The following is a 25,821-nucleotide window of genomic DNA, read 5'->3' as shown; positions in this document are numbered from 1 at the left end:
GGAAAGTTGCAGGTACTGGTTACTAGGCCTTGTCAGAGTTATCGAAAGTTATGGCAGTTCTGGTCAAGCGCTCAGTGGCTGCTGTCTACTGCTATTACAGTTTCAGTTACCCTGCATCTCGATTCTATCACGTGCTCCAGAGAAAAGGTTGTACAAGCATTTTTTTTTTCTACATTGGCTGTAGCATGGTTTGTAGGTTATTTGTTTTTAATTTTCGATCCACTATTTCCTGCCGCTTTTCATCATACCAACCCTGGAGCTTCATATCTCCACCATAAAAACAACAAAATAAGGGGGCAGTATTCAAAGACCACAGTGCTGCCTCTCGGCAAAGCCACATGCCAGGCCGCCCAATCAAACGCATCCACCACGAATACCTGCTTGTTGTTATTTGTTCTTATTCTTTCAACTAATTTACCCTGTCATGTTCTTGTCCAAGGCAAGGATGCCTGTACTCAGAGATGGCAACGGGGGCAAAGCGTAGAGAAAAAAGGGCAAAACAATAGCCCGTACAATAGTCAAACGAAGAAAAATGCTCAATTTCGCGAGGTCAGGGGCAACTGCCCTAGCTGCTCCCCTGACGCAGGCGTCCTTGGTTCCATTCATCTGGGATTCAACAAACGCTGTCTCTAGAATCCCCTCAATAGCGAATAGTATCTTTGTGGTGTCATTGTTGGCGTAAGGGGTGTGTGGCAAACTGCCCCGTTATTTAATACTTACGTGGAAGAAATTAACACTAGCATTAAATTGTACAGTCATGCCAGCAAAGGTTTCTGGACACGTCACATGGTCTATCTAGGAAGATCCAATTAAGTGACACTCATCGGCATTGCACACAATTCAGCAGGTCCTTGCTTTGGCTGCATCACACTGCCGCCCTCCGTTCAAAGCAGTCATGCTGTGGTTTAACAAACCTGCCAGTATGGTCATAGTAAACGTTTAGCGATCCCAATATTGCTCCCAGTGTTCTAACCTTCATACTTTAGTTTCGCAAACACACCTGTAAAGTTCGAGTATCAGTTTGATTCCTTTTAAACAAAAATCTATAATCAAATGAATCAATAAATTGACTAAGGATTGTTTTCATGGTTTTGGTAATTTCACATTGCTTGCTTGGCTGTGGTTTAGTGGGCCCTCACGGTAGTGTTCACCTCAGTCTGGCACCAAAACTTCGCTCGAGTTACATAATAAAGTAGCTGAAATATAGTAGCTTTTGTTGCATTTTGAAGATATCTTATTACATTATTATAAGTGCCTATGGCAACAAACTTCCAACTAACTACACGCTATATTTTCAACAACAAAAAAAAAAAAAAAAAAAAAAAAAAAAAAAAAAAAAATAAATATAGCAGCAGAGCTAAACAATTTAGAAAAAATGCGCTGGCAAATTTGCTCTTTGTTTTCATCAATCATGATCGGCAAATGCATCAAATGTTTGTTGTTATTTCCAATTTATGAATGCATTGTGTGCCCCCTTTTGTTCTGGTGCAAATTGATTGGTTCGAGCAATCTGTATTTTGCTACTTTAGGCAAGCTATTTTGTTGAGAGCGAACTTCTTGGTTCAATGTAAAACGTACTATATTGTTAATACTAAACTTGCCCAATATATATATATATATATATAGAATTGGTTTGCTGTAGTTATGCAAATCTCTTTTACATTTTACAATGAATTTACTAACATTAGGCACACTTTGCTTGGTAAATGTAGAATAGTTTACTGTGGCTTTGCAACAAATCTGCAGAATCTAAAACATATAAGCTGAATCTGCAGAACCAATGTTTGCAATATAAATCGGTAAATACCTAGATAGCATACTGTGGTGATGTTTCTAGCTAAATGCAAACATGTCAATTGTTCTGTCATGCAAACTGCAATGGTAAATATAGTGGCAGTTTGCTGTGTTTATGCAAACTCAAATGGCAAATGCAAAATCTTCCTTGCCATGGTTTACAAATTCACATGAAATATGGAGATAGTGTGCTGCGTTTATGGAAATTCACATAGTAAATACAAAATATTTTCTTGCTATGGTTTATATATTCAAATAAAATATGGAGATAGTTTCCCAGGGCTATACATACGTATACATACATAAAAAAGTGGCTGCTGTTGTCGCCATAACACATCTAGTTATGCCTTTACTCTTGGTGGCAAACATGCAAGGTGAACAAAAAACAAACAAACCAAATGTTTACTGTTGTTGGCAAGCATGCAAAACAAAACAAAACGTTTGCTGTTGTTTGGCAAACATGCAAATATATATATAAAATAATAGAAAAACCATTAAGCGTTTTCAGTTGTGGGGAAGCATGTAAATAAAAGAAAACATTTGCTGTTGTTGGCAGAATGAAAATTTATAGGTACAAACAGACAAACAAATATTAAGTGTTTGCAGTTGATGGCAAACATGTAAAATAAAAACAAAACGTTTGCTGTCGTTGGCAAGCATGAAAAATAAAACAGAACGTTTGCTGTCGTTGGCAAACAGGCAAAGAAAAGCATTGTGCTGTTGTTGGCAAACTTGCGGAAGAAAAGGGTTTGCTGTTGTTGGCAAACATGCTAATATATATACATAAATAAATAAAAAAAAAAAAAAAAAAAAAAAAAAAAAAAAAAAAAAATAAAATAAAATAAAAATAAAAAACCAATAAGCGTTTTCAGCTGTTGGAAGCATGTAAGTAAAACAAAATATTTGCCGTCGTTGGCAGAATGCAAATTTATAAGTACAAACAAACAAACAAAAATATTAAGCGTTTGCAGTTGTTGGCATAAATGCAAAATAAAAAACAAAACGTTTGCTGTCGTTGGCAAGCATGAAAAATAAAAAGCGTTTGCTGTTGTTGGCAAACATGAAAAATAAAAAGCGTTTACTGTTGTTGGCAAACATGCAAGAGAAAAGGGTTTGCTGTTGTTGGCAAACACGCACACTCAAAAAAAAAAAAAAAAGCGTTTGCTGTTGTTGGCAAACATGCAGTAGAAAAGCGTTTGCTGTTGTTGGCAAACATGCAAAGAAAAGCGTTTGCTGTTGTTGGCAAACGAATGGCAGAAAAGCGTTTGCTGTTGTTGGCAAACATTAAAAAAAAAAAAAAAAAAAAAAAAAGCGTTTGCTATTGTTGACAAACATGCAGAAGAGAAGGGTTTGCTGTTGTTGGCAAACATGCAAAGAAAAGCGTTTGCTGTTGTTGGCAAACGAATGGCAGAAAAGCGTTTGCTGTTGTTGGCAAACATGAAAAATAAAAAGCGTTTACTGTTGTTGGCAAACATGCAAGAGAAAAGGGTTTGCTGTTGTTGGCAAACACGCACACTCAAAAAAAAAAAAAAAAGCGTTTGCTGTTGTTGGCAAACATGCAGTAGAAAAGCGTTTGCTGTTGTTGGCAAACATGCAAAGAAAAGCGTTTGCTGTTGTTGGCAAACGAATGGCAGAAAAGCGTTTGCTGTTGTTGGCAAACATTAAAAAAAAAAAAAAAAAAAAAAAAAAAAAAAGCGTTTGCTATTGTTGACAAACATGCAGAAGAGAAGGGTTTGCTGTTGTTGGCAAACATGCAAAGAAAAGCGTTTGCTGTTGTTGGCAAACGAATGGCAGAAAAGCGTTTGCTGTTGTTGGCAAACATTGAAAAAAAAAAAAAAAAAAAAGCGTTTGCTGTTGTTGGCAAACATACAACGAAAAGCGTTTGCTGTCGTGGGCAAACATACAAAAAAAAGCGTTTGCTGTTGTTGGCAAACATACAACGAAAAGCGTTTGCTGTCGTGGGCAAACATAAAAAAAAAAAAAAAAAAAAAAAAAAAAAAAAAAAAAGAAACTTCTTTTCTCTTGCTTTCTCTCCCCGCTTCTCTTCACCAATAACTTCCTCCCTTAGTAAGGTTAGGGCAAGAGTCTCCTCCAGTTACAGGTTTTCTAAGTCAGTGTTTGATGGGTGTAAACATTATCATGTTTTTTGTGGCGGGGTAAAAAACTGAGGCAGTTTTTACCCTGGAATCAAACACCGACCATAAAATTGCGTCATTGCTCAGGCAAGACAAGGGCTGATGCACCAAAAGCCCAAAATGTTTTTCCTGAGATTAGGGTGTTGTTTATCATAACTAAGGGGCCCCCGCGATGGAATTAAATGGGAATTAATCGTTTAATTCGAGTTAATACCCGCGGGGAAAGTGCGCAGATTCCCCTTTTCTAGAATCGGGTGGTCCCACACGTATATCCTTAGTAGGCTGTGGATATCATGTTACCTTAGCTATTTGCTAATCACCTTGTGGTATTATCTAGGTGGTCTTTTCCTGGCATATTTGTTTAAGTACAGTGATGCAGCTAGGGTCATGTCATATTTTGCAGCAAGACTCACGCGTTGTTTGTACGCGTTTTCCCCTCCCATCCCTGTCCCCTTGTACTCACTTCTCCTCCTGCTTATATCCCGTTATATGCTTCCTTCTGCCTTCTCCTGTCTCACTTCTTCTCACACAGTCATTCGATTGTGTGACAGGTGTATCAGTCTGATTATCGGGGTAAAAAACTGAGGCAGTTTTTACCCTGGAATCAAACACCGACCATAAAATTGCGTCATTGCTCAGGCAAGACAAGGGCTGATGCACCAAAAGCCCAAAATGTTTTTCCTGAGATTAGGGTGTTGTTTATCATAACTAAGGGGCCCCCGCGATGGAATTAATTGCTCTTTGGCCAAATAAACTTTTCCTTTTATTTCCATGCTTTGTCTCTCAGCAGATGTTTTCGCCGGATCCGCGCTGTCTTTTGTTTGCAGGCAAGTTGGTCTCCTTTGTTTACCGCAATTGTTATTCATGAACATGTGCAGGTTTTTTTGAAATTCAAGGAAACTTTGTGCGAATCGGACTTGAAAACTCTGTTTTGGAACTTAGGAAGAGGTTGGTTTGCTGTGAAACCTCGAAACGGATTGAAATTGCAGAAATTAACCGTGAAGGAACAGGCGTGTTCTTAGTTGCCTTATAAAGTTTCCGGCGAACATTTCCTCTGCACTGTTTTGATTTTCACCTGGATTGTCTTTCCGAACACAGAAGTAGTCTGATCCTCGTGACATTCAAAAACAGCAGACGATAGGTCGAGGTTTGGAAGCAAAGTTTAGGCGAAACATTAGGACGTTAGAGCACAGAATTTTCCTTTGCCAAGGCAAGTATAAAACAAATATTCGTTATCAGTCTTTGTTTATAAAGTTTTACCGTTTACTTTTTTCTTTCGTACAATCTAATTGACTGATTGTTGGCTTTAATCATATTTCTATGGCTTTAATAGACAGTGAAGATATATTTCGGATATTTTTACTTGCTTGAGTATGCACATTCACATAACACTTGGTGACATGATAGGGCCACATCGAAGCGAACTGCATTCGTGCGCAACAACAGTAGAATTTTACGGGGCAAATATCGCTACGATATGTTTCCTAGGCGAAAAATATTTTATATCAGCAATTAGATTAAGTTTTATAAGCGTCACGATTGTAAAATTTCCAAAAAGCCCTTTGTCTGGTAATTCTATGTCACAACAATTAAAAGGTGGATAGGTTAGCTCGGGTGTACCAGAAGGGACACGACACGAGGATAAAAGATGTAGAGCTTTGGAATAGTATGGTCAGATTTGCAACTATTCTTGATTATATAAGTCTTGAACGGATGATTTTTATAAATTGTAAAACTAGACATCATAGAATATACGGTCACAACTATATGTTTCGTAAACATGACCTTTTGTTTTACGATATTGCGTTTTTTGTCTTTTGTTTTACGAAATTAATTGTCTTGGTTGGAAAATGAATGTAGCCGAATTAGACCAGACGGAAATGGCGGGGAGTACCACTTTGGGGCGGGGAAATTTGAAATCCCAGTTTGAGTTCTTTATGATCATGGGGGTATTGAATCGTGATGGTAAACGGGGATTTGTCGCTGTTTTTTGGGGGTAAAATGGAGGTTAAATCAGAAGAAGTTCCTGCCTATCCACTGCAAAGGAGAAACGTGGCTAGAATGACGTTTTTAACAAAAACCTGTTCTAAGCTGTGGAATATAAAAGATACTATCGCAGAGGATAGGCAGGAACTTCTCCTGATTTAACCTCCATTTTACCCCTAAAAACATCACAATTCAATACCCCCCACATGATAAAGTACTCGAAACTGGGATTCAAATTTTCCCCGCCCCACAGTGGTACTCCCCTCCATTTCCGTCTGGTTTCGATGGGCCACCCGTATGTACCGTAAAACTCTATCAAGACTCCTCCACCACATGTGCCTTCACTATAAAGTCTACTTTGGACGCAAAAATTTGAAATAAGCCCCCCTCTATTAAGCCCTCCTAGTTTGTTATCTGATCTAACAATTGACCCTGATCATACGAAAATGATTACGTTATCATTAACCGAGTCTTTATTGAAGCATGATAATTGATACATTGATAAAACCTGCTAGTACTATTATTCCTTGTTTATCGTCGTAGTCGTAATGCAGAATGAGCATTATGTTCTAGTAAGCTCCCTACCTATTCAACAAGCCCTCTCTCTTTTAAACCCCTTTCTGATTGATCACACTTAGACTCACCCCTTGGCTTCAATAGAACCCTTTCGGGTATGTTGTTTGGCTATTCTTCTCTGTGCATGTGGAGTGAAAGCAAAATTTGTTCGAACGATTGAAATTCGAAGAACCAAACATTGTATTGTTAAAGCATTTTGAGTTCAAAATAAGAATAATAGATATTGTTCTAGAATGTTATTTCATATCTGTTGTTGTTATTAGTTTAAAAAGTAAAGAAAAGCCGACATGTACTTAAGAACACGGTAAAGGTCACAACAGTGCTCGAAAGGTCAACAAAGGCAAGGCTTTGTCTAGTTGATCTTGATCGGCTATATCTCTTGATTCCAAGTCCCAAATATAGTGCCTTGATTACCAGCCAGATTTTTATGCCATAAACAAAAACCTGAAGCCTGATTAGCTTTGGTGAGATCTTTGATCAACGGAACTTTATATAGCTTATTAATTGCCAATCCTATTATAATTAGGCTTTATCTCCTAGTCCTGTTTTAGTCTTAAAACGATTGTCAAAAACCAAAATCCCATTTAGATACCACTTTTCTTTCTGAAATTATGATGATTATAATGACAGTAAAGGTATTCCGAAAAAGTCTCTTTTTAGACAAATTTGAAACATTTTAGACCTTTTTCAACCCAAAGACATAGGATATATAAATTCTTAAACGTTGTGAAATCAATGACTTCACCGAAGAACACCGCATGGTCAGGATCTTTCAAAAAGCCCCCACCCCTCTACATTTAATTGTTCATTAAATTTGTTTTAGCTACTTTGGCTTAACCTTGTTTAACCGTGTTTAAATGTTGAGTGGATTACCATAGATAAGAATGCTAAATTTGAAAAAAAATTACCACAATATTGAATAAAATCAAGCCGCGGAAAGGAAAATCGGCCAAAAATCGGACATTCGTCCTATCTTCGGCTGCAAAATGGTTGTTGCTGTGAAGTTACGCATGCGCAAGAATGGTGCGGCACGACACGACGGAATTTCGCTCATACCGTAAATCCTCGAATAAGCCCCCCTCGAATAAGCCCCCATCGAAAAGGCCCCCGCCTAATGGGGGCTTATCCAAGGGAAGCATAATTGCAAAATAGTATCTTATTTCAAGAAAGCCCCCACAGGACATAGCTCTACAGTATGACTTCCTTTGACTGGAGACCAAAAAGCGAAAACGCGACTTTTGCGATGATAAACAATTATAATATTTGTAAGATCTTCACACAGCACTTTGTAAATCTTTTAATGATATCAGTTGCTGTAATTAAAAGCTCGAAATGCGCATGTTTAACTTTTTTCCATTCAATAAAACTTTGAAATAAGCCCCCCCTCGAATAAGCCCCCCCCCCCTTGAATAAGCCCCCACCAATAAAATCATTTTTGCAAATAAGCTCCCGGGGGCTTCTTCGAGGATTTACGGTATGCCCGTAGATATTATAAGCCGTGCCAAGACAGATAAAAAATTATAATGTAAGATGAAGTAATAATACACCGAGTCGGCCCAGACAAGAGACCTTTTCGAAGATTACGACACAGTCGAACCGCGAGGGAAATCTGTTCTATACGAATCGCACCATGCCATAGCTGCTTAAACTGGGGAAGCTTTGGTCAGTTCGGCACAGCACGGCGTTTCACGACATATGAAACAGGCCTAACATTATCCATATCTTCAGCTGCCATCATGAAGAGATTCAGTTTCTTTCAATGAAAACTCGTCAAGCACATTAGCCAAAAACTGGTTAAAAATTGTTTAATAATTTGGGATAGAAAAACGAATCAGTTTAATTCGAAGCATCACTTAATGTTATCAGTTTTGATTATTTTTTGTGACTAGGACTAGTTAGAGTATACCCAATGAAAATTGGAGAACGGAACTTTTTCGGGCTAAAAGTTCTCATATCCCCCTCTCTTATCTCAACAAGACTACCCTGGGTGCAAAAGCCTCAGCCAAAGAGTGGGTTGGTTTGTTAACTACCTTTATAATTCTTGGGGTTTCTAACAATGCCATTTATATATTATTTCAGTTCTTTTCGCTCCCCTATTTTGGTTGTTATGCTAGAATGACGTCGACATCTCTTAGGGCCTGTTTACACGCGATCTGATCCGAACGGATCCGTATCCAAAGTGGTACGGATAGGCTTTGCGTTTGCACGGGACCTGGTGGATCCGATCCCATTTTGATCTGCTATCCGTACCCGTTTGGGATCGCTCTTGAAGGTGGTCCCGTTTGCATCCGATCCTAAAAAGGTCTCGTGTAAACGGTTGGAATCGAATCCAAACAGGTATGGATCCAACATAAGGGGAAGATGTCCATATCAAGGAACTTTGTATATTTCATTTCTAGACTTTACGCCAAAAAGACAAGAAATTTATTGTTTGGAATCTTTCGACTCGGTTTAATCTCAGCTATAAAATCTTTTTTATGAAAATGCCAGCTTTTTCAAAATGAAAAAGAAGTTTTTAATGGACCACAGAGCAGAGTTTTTGGTTAGACTGATAAGAAGACGGCATTACTGCTGAAAGATGCGCTGAAATATAAAGTAAACAAAACCCAAGGAGCATCTTATTGAGAAACAAAAAAACAAAGATATGAGGGCAGGGACAATAGCCTTCAATCGATGTAAAGGATCAACTATTTTCTCTTTTCTGAGGTTGAGTAATTGCCGCCAAAATTTCGTAATTGGATTGCGCATACAAATCCGCGCATCTTGGATCCATACGGATCCGATCCTGTGTAAACGCAAATATTTTCAGATCCGATCCCATGTCAACACCCCCTCAAAAATGAGTTCGGATCCAAATGGATCCGATGCTGTTTGGATCCGATACTGTTTGGATTAGTTTCCAGAGTCAGCTGTTTTTCTTTCTTTTCAATTCATAAATTTCCTGTCTTAGCAATAAAAACATTGAGCATCCTTTCTCTAGTTTAATAGCAATTGTTATATGATGTTCTTTATAATGACACTTAATTTGGTTCGTAACATTTGGTATCGTTTAGGTTTCATGGAAATTATAATGAAAAACACAAAGGCTTTATTTAGAAAGTGATTCAAACTCAGGAAAGGGTCTATTCGTCTTTATCTCATTCATCTACCAAACAAACTACAATTTGAATACCTTTCTTCGAAAAAAACAATGAGTTCCTTTTCGCAAGTACGTTTATATGTTCTCGTCTGCATTTGCAATAGTTCCATACATTACCTTTTTTCTTTTCTTTGTAATCTGCTTCCAGTCTATATTTCATTGCCATTTATTTTGAATTCACGGATGATGTCATCAATAAGCAAAGTATGACCTGCTTTTGCAAAGGATGTAGGCTGTTTTTATGCACAAAAAAATTCCATATTTGGCCTAGATTTTTGCCAATATTTAATTCTATTCTACAAGATATTTGCCAAAACATTCTAATTCATTTTTCTATCACTGATAAGCTCAAATTTACCTATAAATATACTTTATTTTGGTACAATTATGGGAAGTTACAAAGATACAGATACAGAAAAATTTAATCATATAGGCTAGTTAAAATAAGGAATAACCCATATAGATAAGAAATAAGGAATAAAAAGCCATCGAGAAATTGGAAAAGGAAAAATGATAAAGGAGACTCTGTCGACAATCTCCCTATACATTTTTTCAAATACAGTTTTTGTCTGTAATAAGCGCTGGAAGCTCTTAGTGCAGTTTTTGCAGGTGTATTGTCTGGCAATCTTAAGACGTGTCCATTCCAACCTAATCTTCTTTTCTTTATTGTTTTGCTCCACTCATCAATTTTCTATACTTTCGTATAGTTCTTTATTTGATATTTTGTTGGGCCATTTGATATTGAGGATTTAACCAAGGAGATTTCTCTAGAAGATATTTATTGTATATTCAAGCTTTTTGGTAAGGGCCCACGACTCGCTGTTATACAATAATATGCTCTCTACGTCACCCTTCTGTCTCATCTTTGTGGATAATTGGACTTTTTTACTCTCAAAAAGTTGTTTCAAATAGTTGTGAGCTGATGTTGCTAAATTTTTTTCTCCCGGCGATGTAATTCTCTGTGTCTAAAAGCTCCTAGAAATTTGCATTTTTGCCAGGAGTCACTTCCATTTCTTTCAATTTTATGTTGCTCTGTTTTCCCTTCATTTTTTTGCAGGTTCTTTTTTTCAAAATTGACGGTACTTCTTTCTTTAGCCGAAGGACTGTCTCATATTGATCTGGGATCCAGCTTACATCATCAGCATATTGTTGATCTATGATTAGCATTTTAGTAATATCTAAGTGTGGTGGTTTTGCTACTGTTCTTGTCGGTTTTAAAGCCTCTGCTACTTACAATATGAAAAGGATTGGGCCCAAACAGTCGCCCTGTGGTATCCCAATGTTTGTCTTAATGGCTTCACCTGTAATTTTCCAATTTTTACTCTCAGACCTGTGACCACACAACTCTTGAACTTCCTGCCAGGGCTTTAAGTGATAACGTGCATGTGCAATGACCCTGAAAAGGGGTTTAGTGCATGTTTGGAGTACGGGCATGATTCATCTCCAGAATAATGGTAGCATTTTTACGCTACCCTCTTGTTTTTTTAAGAATCAGTAAATTCAAGTTCAAGCTGACTGTTCTTAATTTTTAAAAATCTGAGGCTGGATTGTTGTTAATTTGTTCTTAGATTAATAGGTTGTGAAGGCAGTGCGATTGCTAGCCTTTCCACTCTAGGGAGATGTTCAGGCATCATTTGCCAACAAAGTGAATGAGACAACCTTCATTCGACAAGCTGAAATGTACACCGAAAAAAAACCCACACATGGCTAAAAATTATCGTTTTTGTGATGAAGCGTTGTTCAAAATTGCATTTTACAGTAGCTCAGCCTCAGTTTGTTCTTAATTTGTTCTTAACTTTTGACTTATTTTGAGGCTCGTGCTCTTATAAATTTGTTTTTTATAAAAAGAAAAGAGTATAGATGTACTTTGATAACCAGGCTGGCTGCCTCCATGCGAACAAACCCTAGGTCTCGGGTTTGCCAAGTGCTCTGCTAATCATACACCGTAATGGATTACATGTGTCGTTGGAGCCTATTAAATTATACCAAAATCGTGATTTCACATGTGTGGACTGGATTTTTCTTGATTTTTGCTGCAAAATCAAGACATGCAGCTGCTTGCGAATCGTTTGTTTGTCTATGAAGTGCTCTTTCTCAGCAGGGCCAATTGCTTATCGAGTTTGATTATTTTGACAATGAATTTCTCGTTGCAGGTGAAAATAGAGCGGTCCGTGTACACTGGATTGGTTTAAGCTTTATGCAGCCTTAGCAGTTAGTTGCACCTGCAGGTCCTCAGTGCAGAACAACAAAAACACTCTTTGCCAGCTCTGAAAATTCTACGAGCAACACACTCAGGCTGAATACGAGCAAGTATGATTATATTGTTCTCATCTTATGCTCTCTCTCTCTTTATGGTTTCATAAATTTTGCATTCCTTTTTATTGCACTTCTCGCAGTATTGCGAATTGTTCTGACTGACTTGTTGATAAAACTGGAGCTGGTGAAGCAAGGCTTTTGCGGAAGATAGTCAAAACACAACGAAATCTTAACGGTGCAGTGACCTAAAAAGCTCCAATTTCTGATGTGTTGTAAAATAGATTGGCTATATTGCATTGACTGTATGTTTATAGAAAATATTTAAGCCTGAACGTCGTTGCAAAAGAGTTTAAAACATGCAAAACAAAGGAGTTAAGGTTTCAAGTTTTCAGGCCACTGTAAACAAGCGTATTTGCATACACTTTCGACTTATAGAAGACATGTGTGATACAATCTCTTCAAGATTTCGCGAGTCGCTGAGTAATCCTATTTTAAACTAAACACCAATAAAAAATTGTGAGCACAGTGCCGCACAAAACTTCTTTACCTAACCTTCTTATGGAATAATGTATTGTCAAGTGCATCTTACGGAACATAACCGTGTCAACAATGCTCCATCGCAACAGCCTTGTAAAGAATAAAGAAATGCACATACCCAAGCAATGACGTAGCAGGCTTGAAGAATATCTAATAAGAGAATCTTAAACAGCAACTAAATGTGACTGTTATCATCACTTTCAATTCCCCTGTCTTTCCAATATAATTTTCATTGCTTCCTTTGTTTTTATCAAGGAGTTTATTGACACCCGGGGTCTTCTTATTTCTCCATGAAGCGTTTCATGCCATAGCATATCCGACATTCATGCATGGAAATTTCTAGATGGCCTATGTTAGATTACTTCACAAGCTAGTCGTTGGATTATGTTATTTTAAATTAGATGGACAAACTTGTGATGTCATAAAATTGTTCGATAATTTAAGGAAATCTGCCAACAATTTTTTCTTTTTTCGACACATTTACCCTTAAAAAGTTAATAAAATACTTCTACAATTGGAAAATGAATTATAACTCTTACAAATCGACCGAAAAACAAAAAATGAGAAAGAACAGAGTTTCTAAAAGAGATTATTCTTTTTTCCTAGTTGACAGTTTCATAGTTTATAGAACCAAATATCAAATATTGATATCCTGATGAAAGAGCCTCACTTATCACATAGTCGTATATCAACCATTTTGCAAAATGTATAACTGGTTTGCACATTCAAATATTTCATAATGATGCTTCAGGTTAGATGGCCTAAATCCAAACATTTTAGAAAAAATGATTTTATTAACTTCATCACATCAAATTATCAACTAATTTGTCAGGAAAAGAAGCTCGTTGAATCGTAAATTACAAAAACAAACAAAGTCTTTCTCCACTTGAGCATTATGGAAAAAGGAAAATATAAGAGATTTGTGAAAATATCAGATGAAATAAGAAGAAGCAATTTGACTGTAGATATAATGAAAAATCCTTTTATATCCTATCTTTCTGTTTGTTTTCTATCAGCCATTTTCTTGTATCATTAATGTAAGAAGTCTTAAGCAATTCAGCAACCTTATTTTGCATTGTTTAATCATTTTATTATTCAATCTAACATTTCCACTCTCTGAATGACAGCCTAAAAACTAAAGGATGCGTGTTGGATGAAATGCTGACACATTGGACTAATGCTTCAGTATCATTTCATCCACCTTTCTATTGTATTTACTTTACCTCCGTCCCAAAAGCAGGACATTCCACAGAAATTGAATGTTTGGCATTGTCCAAGGATATGCTAGCAATGACTGTCCGGGGTTTAATCTAACAATTTTTCACAGTGTACTGAATATACTAAAAAAGAAACTTACGAATTATTTCTGTATTGGAATAATATGAAAATTTGCTACGTGGATTTGAAAAAAACCTTCATGTACATTTGACTATTGCAATGACAATGACTGTGACAATAACAATGACAACCTTATCATTTATCGAAAAAAAACTGATGTAGATATAGTATTTGAGAATACTTTGTGCCCTTCTGAACGGGACCCTCTGAAAGTTACTGCTATAAAGTTTGTAAAGATATTTCATTTGACTGATATTATATTGCCACTACCTTTTCAGTTAATTGTTACAATTATTTTTTGTAATGTCTTGATAACGAAATCACTCCCAAGTTTTCTTATCAATTAAGAGATGAGCTAGCTATCAAAACTTGTTTCTGCAACCTTAAAGTGCTCCTTCACCTTAGAGGGAAATTATTTAAATAAAAGACCAATAAACAAAGAAAGCTAAAGACATTTTTCGGAGTGCCATTTCAAAGGAATTCAAAAATATAGGGGTTTTATTTCACACTCCTCATGATGCAACGCAGATTTGAGGTGGACTGGGAATGAGCCTTGGTTACGTCATACCGGGAACCCGAATTGGAATCGTATTTAAGAAGACCGTATCTATGCGTACGTTGTTCAATTTTTCCATTACTTTTATAATGTCCTTTTCCGAAAGCGATGTGTCTAATACAAGCGGTAGTTGTGGTTATGAATCTGAAGAAAACTATGCTAGAGAGGTTGGAGGTTGCAAGGAAACAGAAGCCTTTTAAACGAGACGATTCTTATCCATCCAATTAATATTCAATCGTGAATATAAGCCACTAATGAATTCTTATCTCTCAGTACCTTGATAAAAAGCAACCTCGATCTAGATATGATTAAATCTCCGTCTTAAATGTAGCTCAAATGCAATGATCGGTATTTTATCGGATCAAAAAACCCGACCAATTTTCTATGCTAGAAATATAGGCCCTAGACGCACCGAACTAGATTTCAGGAAGAATTTCTAACACACTTAACCTCTGTTGTTCATAGAGAAAAGGGATTAAGCTTGTTAGTAAACAAATGCTGATTTTCCAGTGCGGCCACCCAAATTGCCACTGAACCAAATTCATTAATCCCTCAGAGGTTCTGAGCTCTGGAAAACGGAAATATTTAGCAATTAATGCATTTTTCTGGTGCCACACAAAACCCAAAGTCAAATCGTTCTTTGTTACATTAGATTGCCTAACACATTACATTAGCCTAACAGCAAACAATCACTTTACACGCGAACTGCAGCGCGCTCGAATTTCCAAGCGGTAATCGGATTATCAATTTTCCATTTTGAAAAAGATAATCAGTTTTATGTCAAAAATCAGTGCGTCTAGGGCCATAGATACAAACACTGCACCAACGAACAAATAATTCATGAAGAGGATACCAATGCTAGAATTATATTTCTGGCCCTCGTTATTTTATTTATGTTATGAAATCAAACAATTTGTTTTAAGAGAGAGTCAAAGCCAAAACTTTTCTTTATGCGGTTATGTGGCAAGGATTTTACCGCTCTTTTACGAAAAACCAAAGTGACAAACCAAAGCCTCATTTTGATAAGCGTTTGCTAAATATTTCATGGCCGTAAATACGTATGTTGGTTGCAGTAGTATTTAAGAAGTGACGAAATAGATATGGTAGCATAACCAAGCTGTTCAGGATGCTTTCAAATCAACTAGCTACAATATAATTTTCTTTCCAGTAAAATGGGCCTACATGTCGACGTTTCAAATCTTAGTCCTGAAGAATGCTTCCAAATCGTCGGTGTTATTGCCAAGGATATTGCATTGAGGAAATTCGACCAAGAACGAGTTAGGTATGGTCTCTTTGTTGACATCATTAAAGGCTCATGCGGAACCGGAATTATTTGCGAATATATTTTCAAAACCGGCCTAATGTCGTATTGTACGAAAATACAAAATACCGCTGAAGAACAGCCACTGCAAAGCATCCCGGTTTTACAAGAGCTTTTAAGTCTCTCGTTATTATGTTTGGCCTTGATAAACAAACCCAGTGCTTGCACGGAATTATGGGAAGCATACTGTTTCTAAGGAGACTATGAAAGGCCCGTCAAATGATATTTTCTTCTGACTTAAGACTTTTAAATCTTTTCGTTATGTTATATAAAGATGTGTTGTCCTTGTATAGGTTAGATAAAAACTGAGGTGATAAGAGCTATGAAATATAATGCACTAGTCGTTGGCATATGCTACGTCAAAAATGCTCGAATGAATTCGAAAAAGTAACGAACTTCTACAACTAATATTGCTGAAAAGGGGAATACAGTACCCTGTAGACCATATCACTATAAATCTACACCACGATCCTCTGTCAAGTCTTTACAACAAAATAAGTAAAATGGGATGAGGGGGCTCATAACTAGTCTACACCATTTTGCAGATGACTTTGTGAATCTGAAGTCTTGCATTCAACCATAAGGGTGCAATGGAAATTGATTTTTTTGGGGGGAAGGGGGCTCAGGATTGAATTTTAATAGATCTTCCAAAAGAATAGAAGTTTTCTGAAAATCTGATGGCTTCCCTGTTTCTCCCCCAAGTCACTGCACCCCTGGTCAATCAGCCTTTGTGTCTAGAAGGAAGACATGTTGTATAAATGTTATTCTGTTTTATTGGTAGGAAACTTCGCAAAGACTTCGATGAGCTGAGACGATCGATCACTCTCAAATCTTCAAAGCGTCGTTCGCTAGACGACAACTGCCAGATTTGTGGGAAAATGCTGTTAAAATTCTGCTGTTTGTTCAGCAGTGGTGAGAGGTGCTTATCATGCGAGCATATGGCGTGTTCTAAATGTAGGAACAGTCTGTTTGATCTTTCAGAAGAGAAACATTATCTCTGCTTTTTATGTGTAAAAAAGCGGTAAGCCTTAAAATAGTTTATTCTTCCTATAATAGTTTACTCTAAATCTATTTAACACTAATTTTGAGCTAAGAAGTGTTTAGAGGGGAAGCTTGAATATATGCAGGGGCTGTAGAGCAAAACATAGACTGATGGGATTGATAAGGAATCGTTCAATAATTGCATGACGGCAAGGGAATGGGTCCATTTTTAGTGAAGAACGTTTCGAAAATGTTGGGGATGGCGGGATGTGATTTTATTGATAAATGCCTTTACGTACCACTGTAATCCGAAGTCTTTATCAAGGAGAATTCTATGAAATTTCGTTTTTCATAATACTTAGTTTTATGTATCACTATTTATTTAGATGCCACTTCCTTTTTTATTCATTCTATGTTTATTGAAGTGTGCGATATTTTTTTTCTATTCTCATTTGGCTTTCATCCTCCCCCTTCTGCTTACTTGTTGGTTCATCTGAGATTGTTAGTGCATTTTTCCACGTTTTGTTGCTAATTCTCTACTCTTTTGAAATCTCCTTGACATATTCACTTACTCTCTCACACAACTTGGCTTTCGTTCCCAAAGGTTATATAAACTTCTTCTTGCTAAACCATCTTCTTGCTTTACAAACTCATAACCTGTCTTCTTCCGAAAGTAAAACTTGATCTCAGCACACTAACTTAGCATCTCTCTCTTTTCCTATGATTTGTTATTTGCCTCTGGACCTCTCCCTAATATTAACGCCTTACAATGCTCTTTTACTCAATGTACCAAACCTGTCCTATACGTTGTTATCGTTAAATGATTCAGGAAGTCAGAGAAAATTTATGGTACATGAGAAAAGTCTGTTAAAAATGACAAAGAGGTTATCAAAACGGGTGGATTGAAGCCTTGTCAGCCCCATCTCCCCGACTGTTAGCCCTCGTGAATTCTTTTCTTTAATAATTAGCAGTTGTGGGTACTTGTTTAGAATGTTCCTTTAAATTTTCAGACAGTTGAAAAGAAAATGCTTCGACTGGTTTTATGAGGCTGTCGAATTAAAGTTTAAAAGATTCGGCAGTGCAAAGGTGCTCAGGGGGATTTATAGAAGCCAAAAAGGTTAGTTCGCTTTCTAAGGTCGTTGTTGCTTCTATTTTGTTATAAGCATCCGCATTATTAACGTCAAAATAACTGCTTAAAGTCACAATTGTATCCAGAAATATCTTGATTTCTCTTTTATTGAAGACATAATACATTTTGTCACATCTAACATATTTCATACCCTCTGTCCAATTTTGAACACAACTTTTTTTGCTTTAAATCGTAAAGCACAACTTTTTTGCTATATTAAAGCAAAATTAACTAATTAATCTAATTTATGCAATGCTCTTTTAATATATGCATAAATCAACAAAACAGCAGGCACCGTATAAGACATATATTTGCATATTTTAAAGACTAATTTAAAACTAAAGTTGTTTTGCGTGCATTATAAAACAAGGCAAATGTTGCATAGTGCTTGCATTTTAAGTATGCATTTGCCATTTTAAGTGCTGGGATGAGTTTAATTTACTTTTACCTAAGTCATAGGGTCTATTGCTGCAGGCATTCATATTTGGCTTGCAGAAACCGCTGAATTATTGCACACTAAGGATGCGTACGCTACTGAGCCGAATCAAGTAACACTGTAGGAACAGACCTTTTAAAAACAATTATGCAAATGATACTTTTTTTTATTTTACTTTAAAAAGATTAGTGATATATTTTGTATCAAGTGTTTCGTCCCTATGAACTTCCACCCCTCTCTGTCCCAGGCAACATGCCACCCCTCATGGTTGAATTCCTTGTACTTTTTCAATACATGTTCAATTTCAAGTAAAGGGTATTTAATCTTATTGTTTATTATATACGTGTCCCTTGCGGTAGTCACTTTATTTGCGTGACGTCACAGCATTTTCATTCCATTTCGTTTTTGCAGCTGATTCTCGGGTAAGTAACCTGCTTGCAGTGACGCGAGAGATGACTCTTACGACTGTAGTATACTCTAAGGCAAGGCGCATGTCTTCGCTGAAGGCGCCTTCAAGAAACACTAGTTTTATCAGCAGTTCACCGGGAAGCAGCAGCATGTCTGAGCAAGAGAAATTTGAGAAGAGAAAGGCGACAAGATCAAAATCGACGGAGGACCTTGGAATCATTGGCCGGTAACATCTTATTTAAATTCTGTAAACTTTAGCACAAGAAAAGTTTATTTTCTTGTAAACCAACCATCATACCCTGTCTTTGACGTTTCAGACGGGGCTTAGAGAGAACTTCAGTGTTAATTTTTGCAAACGAAATAGAAAAGTCTTTTTAGTGCCTCTGCAACTCTTATAAAAGTGTCCCAGAAATCAACGCCAATTTTGTCTAAGATGTGATCACATTCATTAAAAAGCCTCTTAAATTGTTTGCTGGCTGTGTTTCGAGAGAAGGCTACTTTGTAATGTAGAAAATTAAATGGTTAAATGTCTCAATTATGGATGCCACAAAAAACATCAGTTTGTTCTGAATATTTCAAAAGAATCGTATTTGACAGTTTCCAACTCACGTTTTTACAGAGGTCAAGGGGAAGTAAAACCAATAAAACCACGTCATCGGAAGATTTCGGCCCCAGCCTGTTTTTGGATGGAAGTGACCCCAAAGGAAGCGGATACTAAGCCTCTTGAGACGATGGAAGAAAAAAGCCGTGGGTCCTCAGAGGATTCAGATCTTGACGCGAAATCTGCTACGCAGACGATGCCCTCGCCTCTTGCAGAAGAAACATCATTTACACTAAAGATTTTTGGGGAAGGTTGGTGAAAGTAATTTGTACATAATTCCTCGCCAAATTAGCGTTCATGAAAGGCAGCGCTCATGTCTTTTCTTAGTTGAAACTAAGATTCAATGCGACAACCTTTGATTGTTTTACAGATCCTACTTCGTTACCTATATTTTCTCTATAGGAAACATTTTTAGAAATTTTGTTGTCATCGATTCTCGAACGACGAAGATAAGGAAAATCTTATAAAATCGACTTATAAAATCCTAAAGGTTGAATAAAAACCTATTCGAATAAAAAACAAGTAATGTATTTTTAATTTTTTCAGCAAATATGACTTTAAGCAAAACAGATTTTTACCTCTACCATACAAAGTCGGTTGAACTTCGAGAAATCATCAAGAGCATTAAGAACAAATTTCTTTATCTTATGTTTGACATTAGAAAAAACTCATTTTAGAGCAAAGGTCACAAATCATCTTCCCATACAATCGAATTTTTCTCCTACTTTCTGCCAACACTCTTTGCTAATTGCCAGAAGCACATATCAAGGAATGCACAAAAATCGATGTTCACAGTAAAAACGTGTCTTTACTGTGTGAAATATTTCAAGAGTCAGCCGTATGCCATTATCGCTTTTTGAAAAACACCACATCGTATTCACAAATAATCAATGATAGGCGAGTAAGTCTTGAGCAAGCTAAGCTCCACCTATCGAGTCGTTACACGTCTTTAGTGCTATGAAAGCATGAATAGTGAACTCCAGTTAACTTGTGGAAATTTTTTTCACATTTCAAAGCTGGTTAGAGTATAAATGCTGTTTTTAAAATTTTTTTTCCAAAATACCAACATTAACCTATTTACCTGTTTCAAGAAGTCGTTCTTTACATTTCAGTGCAACACAAATTTCACAACAGGTTGATATAAACAATTATTTCTGTATAGTGGCTAAGTTATGACTTCAAACGACCATATTTCTTGAGCATTCAACTTAGACCATAGGATTTCGATGGACACAATAAACTAATCCCTAGATATGCGAAAATAATTACATGTGTTTCAAATTGGCTGAGATATGGCCAAGGAATCGTCTAAACATTATTAAAAGACCATTGTTTATAAAGTCTGGTTTATAAAGTTAAGCACGAAGACCAAACCACAATGATTTGATAATGTGGGAGCTTGTGCTCAATTTTTAATGTGTCTGCCCATTCTTGAAAGATTCAATTGTTTTGTAACATGCAGGACAGTTTTACAATTCTCCTTGAAATTTAAATTTGAAATTTGCTTCAAATTTCGTATATGTTCAAATTTGAACTCTAATACTGGCCTTTAATGACTGCATAATTTAGCCATTTAGTTTTATAAAGGCTTAGAAATATTCTTGGTAGTAACCAGTAGTGTAGATAGAGGGAGGGAGTCAGGGGAAGAAAAAACCCCCTTGTTAAGCTAAACTGCTCTCTTTTCGGAAAACATCTGATCATGTCGGAATTATAATATGGTTTTCTACTTTTATCTAAATGTTACATTTTGAGAGGGAAGATTTTAACATAATATAACATAAGAATATCTGAAAATATCTGAATAAATATTTTTTACTTCAGTTCTGCTCTGATGTCGTTATGTTATGTTTAAATTTATGGCAAAGTAAAATTTTTTATTTGTCGAAAAAAGAAAAAATTTCTTGCCCCCCCCCCCTTCTTCCCTGTGAATTTTCCTATTTATGCCACTGGTAGTAACAAGCATCTCAGATACGAATTGGAGACTTTTGAATCCAAATTTTACTTTCCTCTCTTTTTTGTTTTTGAAAACATTTAAAAACATTGAAAACTTAATATTTAGTCTAAAACCTTTGTCTAGCAAAATTAGTCAAATACATCCATTCGAAGCAAGCTAAGATTCATAAACTACTTTAATGTCAAGCAAAGATTCATCCTAAAATCTCTTGCGTTCTATAGTTAGCTCGTGTCATAGTCTTTAGGTTCCTTTGACCAGCTTAAGATTCTTTGTTATGAAAATTTATGTATTTTTTTCTGCAATCTCCTTTCCATGCATAAATAATTAATTCTATAATGTTGACATATTAATGCTTAAAATTAACATTTGGCATTGTTTAATTCTACATCTAATTTCATATTGAAGATAAAAAATTAAATAAAACCGTCCTCTGAATTCTTTAACCCTTCAAGAGTTGATATTCCATTTTATCGACATAATTCTAAACTTTAGTAATTGTGTGCGTAATTGTAAGTGAATGCAGTCGACGTATAGGCTAGCCATTCTTTTTAAATACATTAAACTGAAGCTATCGTGGCGTATTGTGCAGGTACAAATAGTGTAAACTAGATATAGCAAATCAAATTCATTAATTATGATAAATATAGCAATGTTGATCAAAAGGAATACTAACTAGGTTAACTTCCTTTCTTTCTAGTTGAAGTTGTTGCATTGGCAGTGTTTGCATTAATGTTGGCAGTATTTCTGTCTGTACTCGCATGCATTGGGTACATTGATGACTTTCAAACAGACAGGTAAAATCAGCGCTACCTGTATTCCAAGTTATAACCAGCTTTCAATATTAACCAACTCTAACCAACCATAATGATAACATAAACATTTTAAAAGTAGTATTACATTAATGCTAACTATAATACTCTAAATGATAACTAACATTGAAATAGACTATAAAAGAACGAGGCTTTTAATGCATAATAGTTCTATCGTATTTCTGTTAAGCTTTGAAATGCACACAAGGTTTGAAGTGTAATCTGCTACTTGCCACTCCTAGTCGGCGAAAAGTAAAAATGGAGGATTTCATCAGATCACTTAATAACGGAGATGAAATATAGCTTTTCTTCATCTTTATTTTAACCATCAATACAGAAACTGATTAAAAGAGACCAAACAATGGAGAAATCTAAGAATTTTCTTTTGCATGAATCCAGCTTATGATACTAAATTTGGACAAGCAAAAACAGTTTGACTTACCATTCTCAGATTATGTCACTTAGATGAAATGTTCACTACTTAAATGCTATCGACTTTTATCTTAACAATCATGAATTAGAAGTCAGGTCTCCCCAAGTGGCTAGTTAAACTTGCTTAAAGTTGTAAAGGCATCTTTAGTCTGTGTTTCCACGGTTTCCACAGTGTTTCCACAGTGTTTCCACGGTTTGCTGAAGTTTTCATATTATCTGCATTTTTACAGCAACTCTTCATATCTGGGAATGTCTGCACTTGCTCGCGTTTGTTCATCAGCGACTTCTTGAATTACTGAAGTTTCAAATGATTTCTCTGCTTCTTCAAAGCATTTTGTCGTTCCTTGAAATGTTTTCGTATGGTCTAGGGCTAAGTCATCTTAGAGATTGGTCATAACTGGGGTTTAGGTGCACGTTTGTGCCTAACTACCGGCCTTCATAATGTCTGAGTTGTATCATCTAATGCAATGATGCCTTATAATGTTTGGCTTTATTTGCCAGTTGTTTCTTATATTCCCTGCTGTTTATGTTACTCTTGTTGACAAGGAGCATCTTATCTTGTTGAAAAACAATTTAAAGCTGCTACTCCGGGTTCACGGTTACCGGTTCACGCTGCAGGTTCACGCTTCTAGTTCTGTCATAGTAGTTCTATACGCCAAATAGCGTGTACAGCTCTGCCCATACGGCATCGAACACTTTTTGAAAGACCATTAAACGGTACTTTTCATTAGATGCCCAATCAGGCATCGAAGGCCGGTACTCTACTTTTACAACAGATCACTTTGTCCTAATTCCAATGCTATATCTTCTGCATAGCATTCTTTGCTATGCTAGTAAAAATGTCTGAACCGTCCATTATTGAGTATGTCTTATCATAGTGCTCTCTCTGATATTCTCCATCGTATTGACAACTGCAACCTTGGCTTAGACATGAAGTTTTCAATCTTATTGCTTAATTCTAATGGATCGTTGTCCGCTTGCAACATTCAAATCCACTTAGCCAGATGAAGGGAGAGAGCAGTTGATGTTGATTTAATATCATTGACAATCCCCACAACGATAAAGGCTTCTTTGGTATGGAGATAGCCATCCAAAAAATTTCTGGCTAGGCCTGGTACATACCAACATTTCCCCTGCCATATCTTAAAAATTTCTTAGCTTATTCTAGAACATTCTTCATCATCTTATCAGTATTTTCACATTGCCTTTGCCTGTGGTTCTTATTATTACATTGTCTCTATCGAATGCTCAGTATTTTGCACAATTTACGATGAAAACCTTTCTTGGGGCGGAAATTATAACTCTGCATTAAACTACGAGCATCACGAGCTCTATTGTCTCTGATAAGAAAGATTTTTAAAATACTTGTATAACATTCTTTAAATGTTAACATTTAAGTAAATTATATGCATTAATTGATTTTTCGCCGTCAGATTTTATTAATAAACTTGTTTATGTATTACAAAATATCAAAGAGATTTGATAGCTTTGCAGAAAATACGATAAAAAAATGCCTCAGAGTCAAAATCCTTTGACCAGTTGACAGTTACTCGTACTAAGGCCTGTATGTTTTGGGTTTCTCCGAATTGTAGCATCTTTATTACATAAAGAAATCTCTGTCTTTTGTAGTGAAGAAGAAGATTGTCAGGCGGACTGATAGTTATGGGAAAATTTGATATCAAGAACATCCCAGACCTCTTGGATTGCAAAGTATGTGTCATTTGCTGAACACCTTGCCACAATTTTCAGTTACACCATGGACATTTAACATCCTTTCTTCGACTTCGAGCTATATTTGATCAATGCTCAGTTCTGAGGTGACTGATTACAGTCTATTTGAGTAGCTTATTGTAGTTTTAGGCATCATTCCATTGTCATGAATGCTGCTTGATGCAACACGTGCAGGCTTTCTTTATAGCTGTACTTGTTGGGAGTACTTGAAGAAAACTTGACATCAAGCTAGGCGAGAAATGCTCAGAAAACATCATGTTATCGTAGATCATTCCAAACTCATGAATAATCCTTTTAAGAAATTCAGTTTAACTGTCGCTAGCTAATTGTCAGTCCTGTCTTGACTCTTATTCTTGTTTAGAGTTGAGTGCTATCCTCCGCTGAGCTAAGATGCTTAAATTGTCATCTGAACGTCGTTTTCGTTTACTAAATATTTAATACATTAATTTTTAGAGTTAATATTATCAATTACTTAAGATTAAATAATCCGCAAAAAATCACGTTATTCTAGAAGCTTAACCAATCATGTCAGCAATAATTGCTATTAAGTATTTGTCAAGACGTAAATTTGGTGACGTTTTGATCGCATTTAAAATGCAAAAATACACGAAAAAGTCCTCTTGATAAAGCTGTTAAAACTTTTTTGGTTAAGCACTTTGTGTTGAAAATAAGTATCCAACCTGATAAATCGTAAGGCCTTTATCTGAAATATTTTACATATTGTCCTCTGAACCATTTTTGTAACAAGACAACGCAATTGCCACGCATTCCATTTCAGGGCACACGTGTAGAAACTTTATGTAGAAAAACATTGACCCAGAAATTTCTACTTGCACCTTTTAGCCAAGATCTAAGAGCAATCAGACTCTTAAAAAAGTACGTTCTTATTTGCAGGGATTTATTGCATATACGATACATTTAAATTTTAATACAATTTAGTTATTATTACAAAATAATGTGGAAAAAAGTAGGTGAATAACGAAGCATATGCTTGAACATATAAAGAAATCAAAATTGTAGGGATGGCAGACTACATAAATATGCGCCCATCCTACAGCTAATGGTGAGGGCCGCCGAGAGGTTTTGGAGGCTCTAGGGCAAAACCGAAAGTGGAGCCCCGTGCGAGCGGAGGGAGCAGGAAATTTTCGCGACCACGCCCTTCAGTTTAACTTAAAAAACATTTCATAATAGTTCTTGCAGTAATTTTTTGCAATCATTTAAAACTTTTTCAGGTATACTTTTGCTATGTTTATTTCCATTCTTAAGATGGAATTCATTACTTTATGAGAACTCCTAGACCTTGAAGCCCTGAGGCAATTTGCCCCCCCCCCCCCTCCTCTCGGTGACCATGCTCATTGGCTAGAAGGACAGTTCGATATAAAGATTAGAGTGGTTCAAATTTTACACACACAATTCACAGGGATTTAGGTATATTGGAAAAGTGTATAAGTAAGGATATGACTAACTTAGGAAATGACATGGAGGCTTTACAACGATGTGCTTGGTTTATTTTCGCATTAAATACCAACCATCTCTTAGCTGACTGTCAGTAAACATAGTGTAAGTCATAAAACGCTTAGCTATTTTCTCATTATGAAGTCTAAGTTCTCTTTTCTTATGTGATAGCTGATATCTCCTCACTTTAGGGTTGTTATAATGTATTTAAAAGTTTTATCTAATTTATTAAACATAATGAACTTTC

General features: G+C 36.2%; 1 protein-coding gene across 2 annotated transcripts; it reads left to right on the top strand.

Annotated features, from left to right (window-relative positions):
* The first annotated feature begins 1,284 nt into the window (after positions 1–1,284).
* Positions 1,285–25,821, top strand: LOC135681161 (uncharacterized). Of its 2 annotated transcripts, XM_065195480.2 has the most exons (9): positions 1,285–5,139; positions 11,784–11,940; positions 15,486–15,599; positions 16,420–16,659; positions 17,630–17,736; positions 18,596–18,818; positions 19,212–19,444; positions 21,845–21,941; positions 24,018–25,821. In XM_065195480.2, exons 3-9 carry the CDS (start codon positions 15,490–15,492, stop codon positions 24,043–24,045), a joined length of 1,038 nt encoding a protein of 345 aa, XP_065051552.1. In that variant the 5' UTR covers positions 1,285–5,139; positions 11,784–11,940; positions 15,486–15,489; the 3' UTR covers positions 24,046–25,821. The 2 variants fall into 2 exon arrangements, with proteins under 2 accessions (XP_065051552.1, XP_065051553.1); XM_065195481.2 differs by lacking the exon at positions 21,845–21,941 and having other exon boundaries at positions 3,443–5,139.

The sequence above is a fragment of the Rhopilema esculentum genome, chromosome 12, assembly GCF_057945365.1.
Source record: "Rhopilema esculentum isolate cy_ngs chromosome 12, ASM5794536v1, whole genome shotgun sequence".
NCBI lineage: Eukaryota > Metazoa > Cnidaria > Scyphozoa > Rhizostomeae > Rhizostomatidae > Rhopilema > Rhopilema esculentum.
Note: the sequence above shows the minus strand (reverse complement) of the source record. Positions and strands in the feature narration are given on the sequence as shown.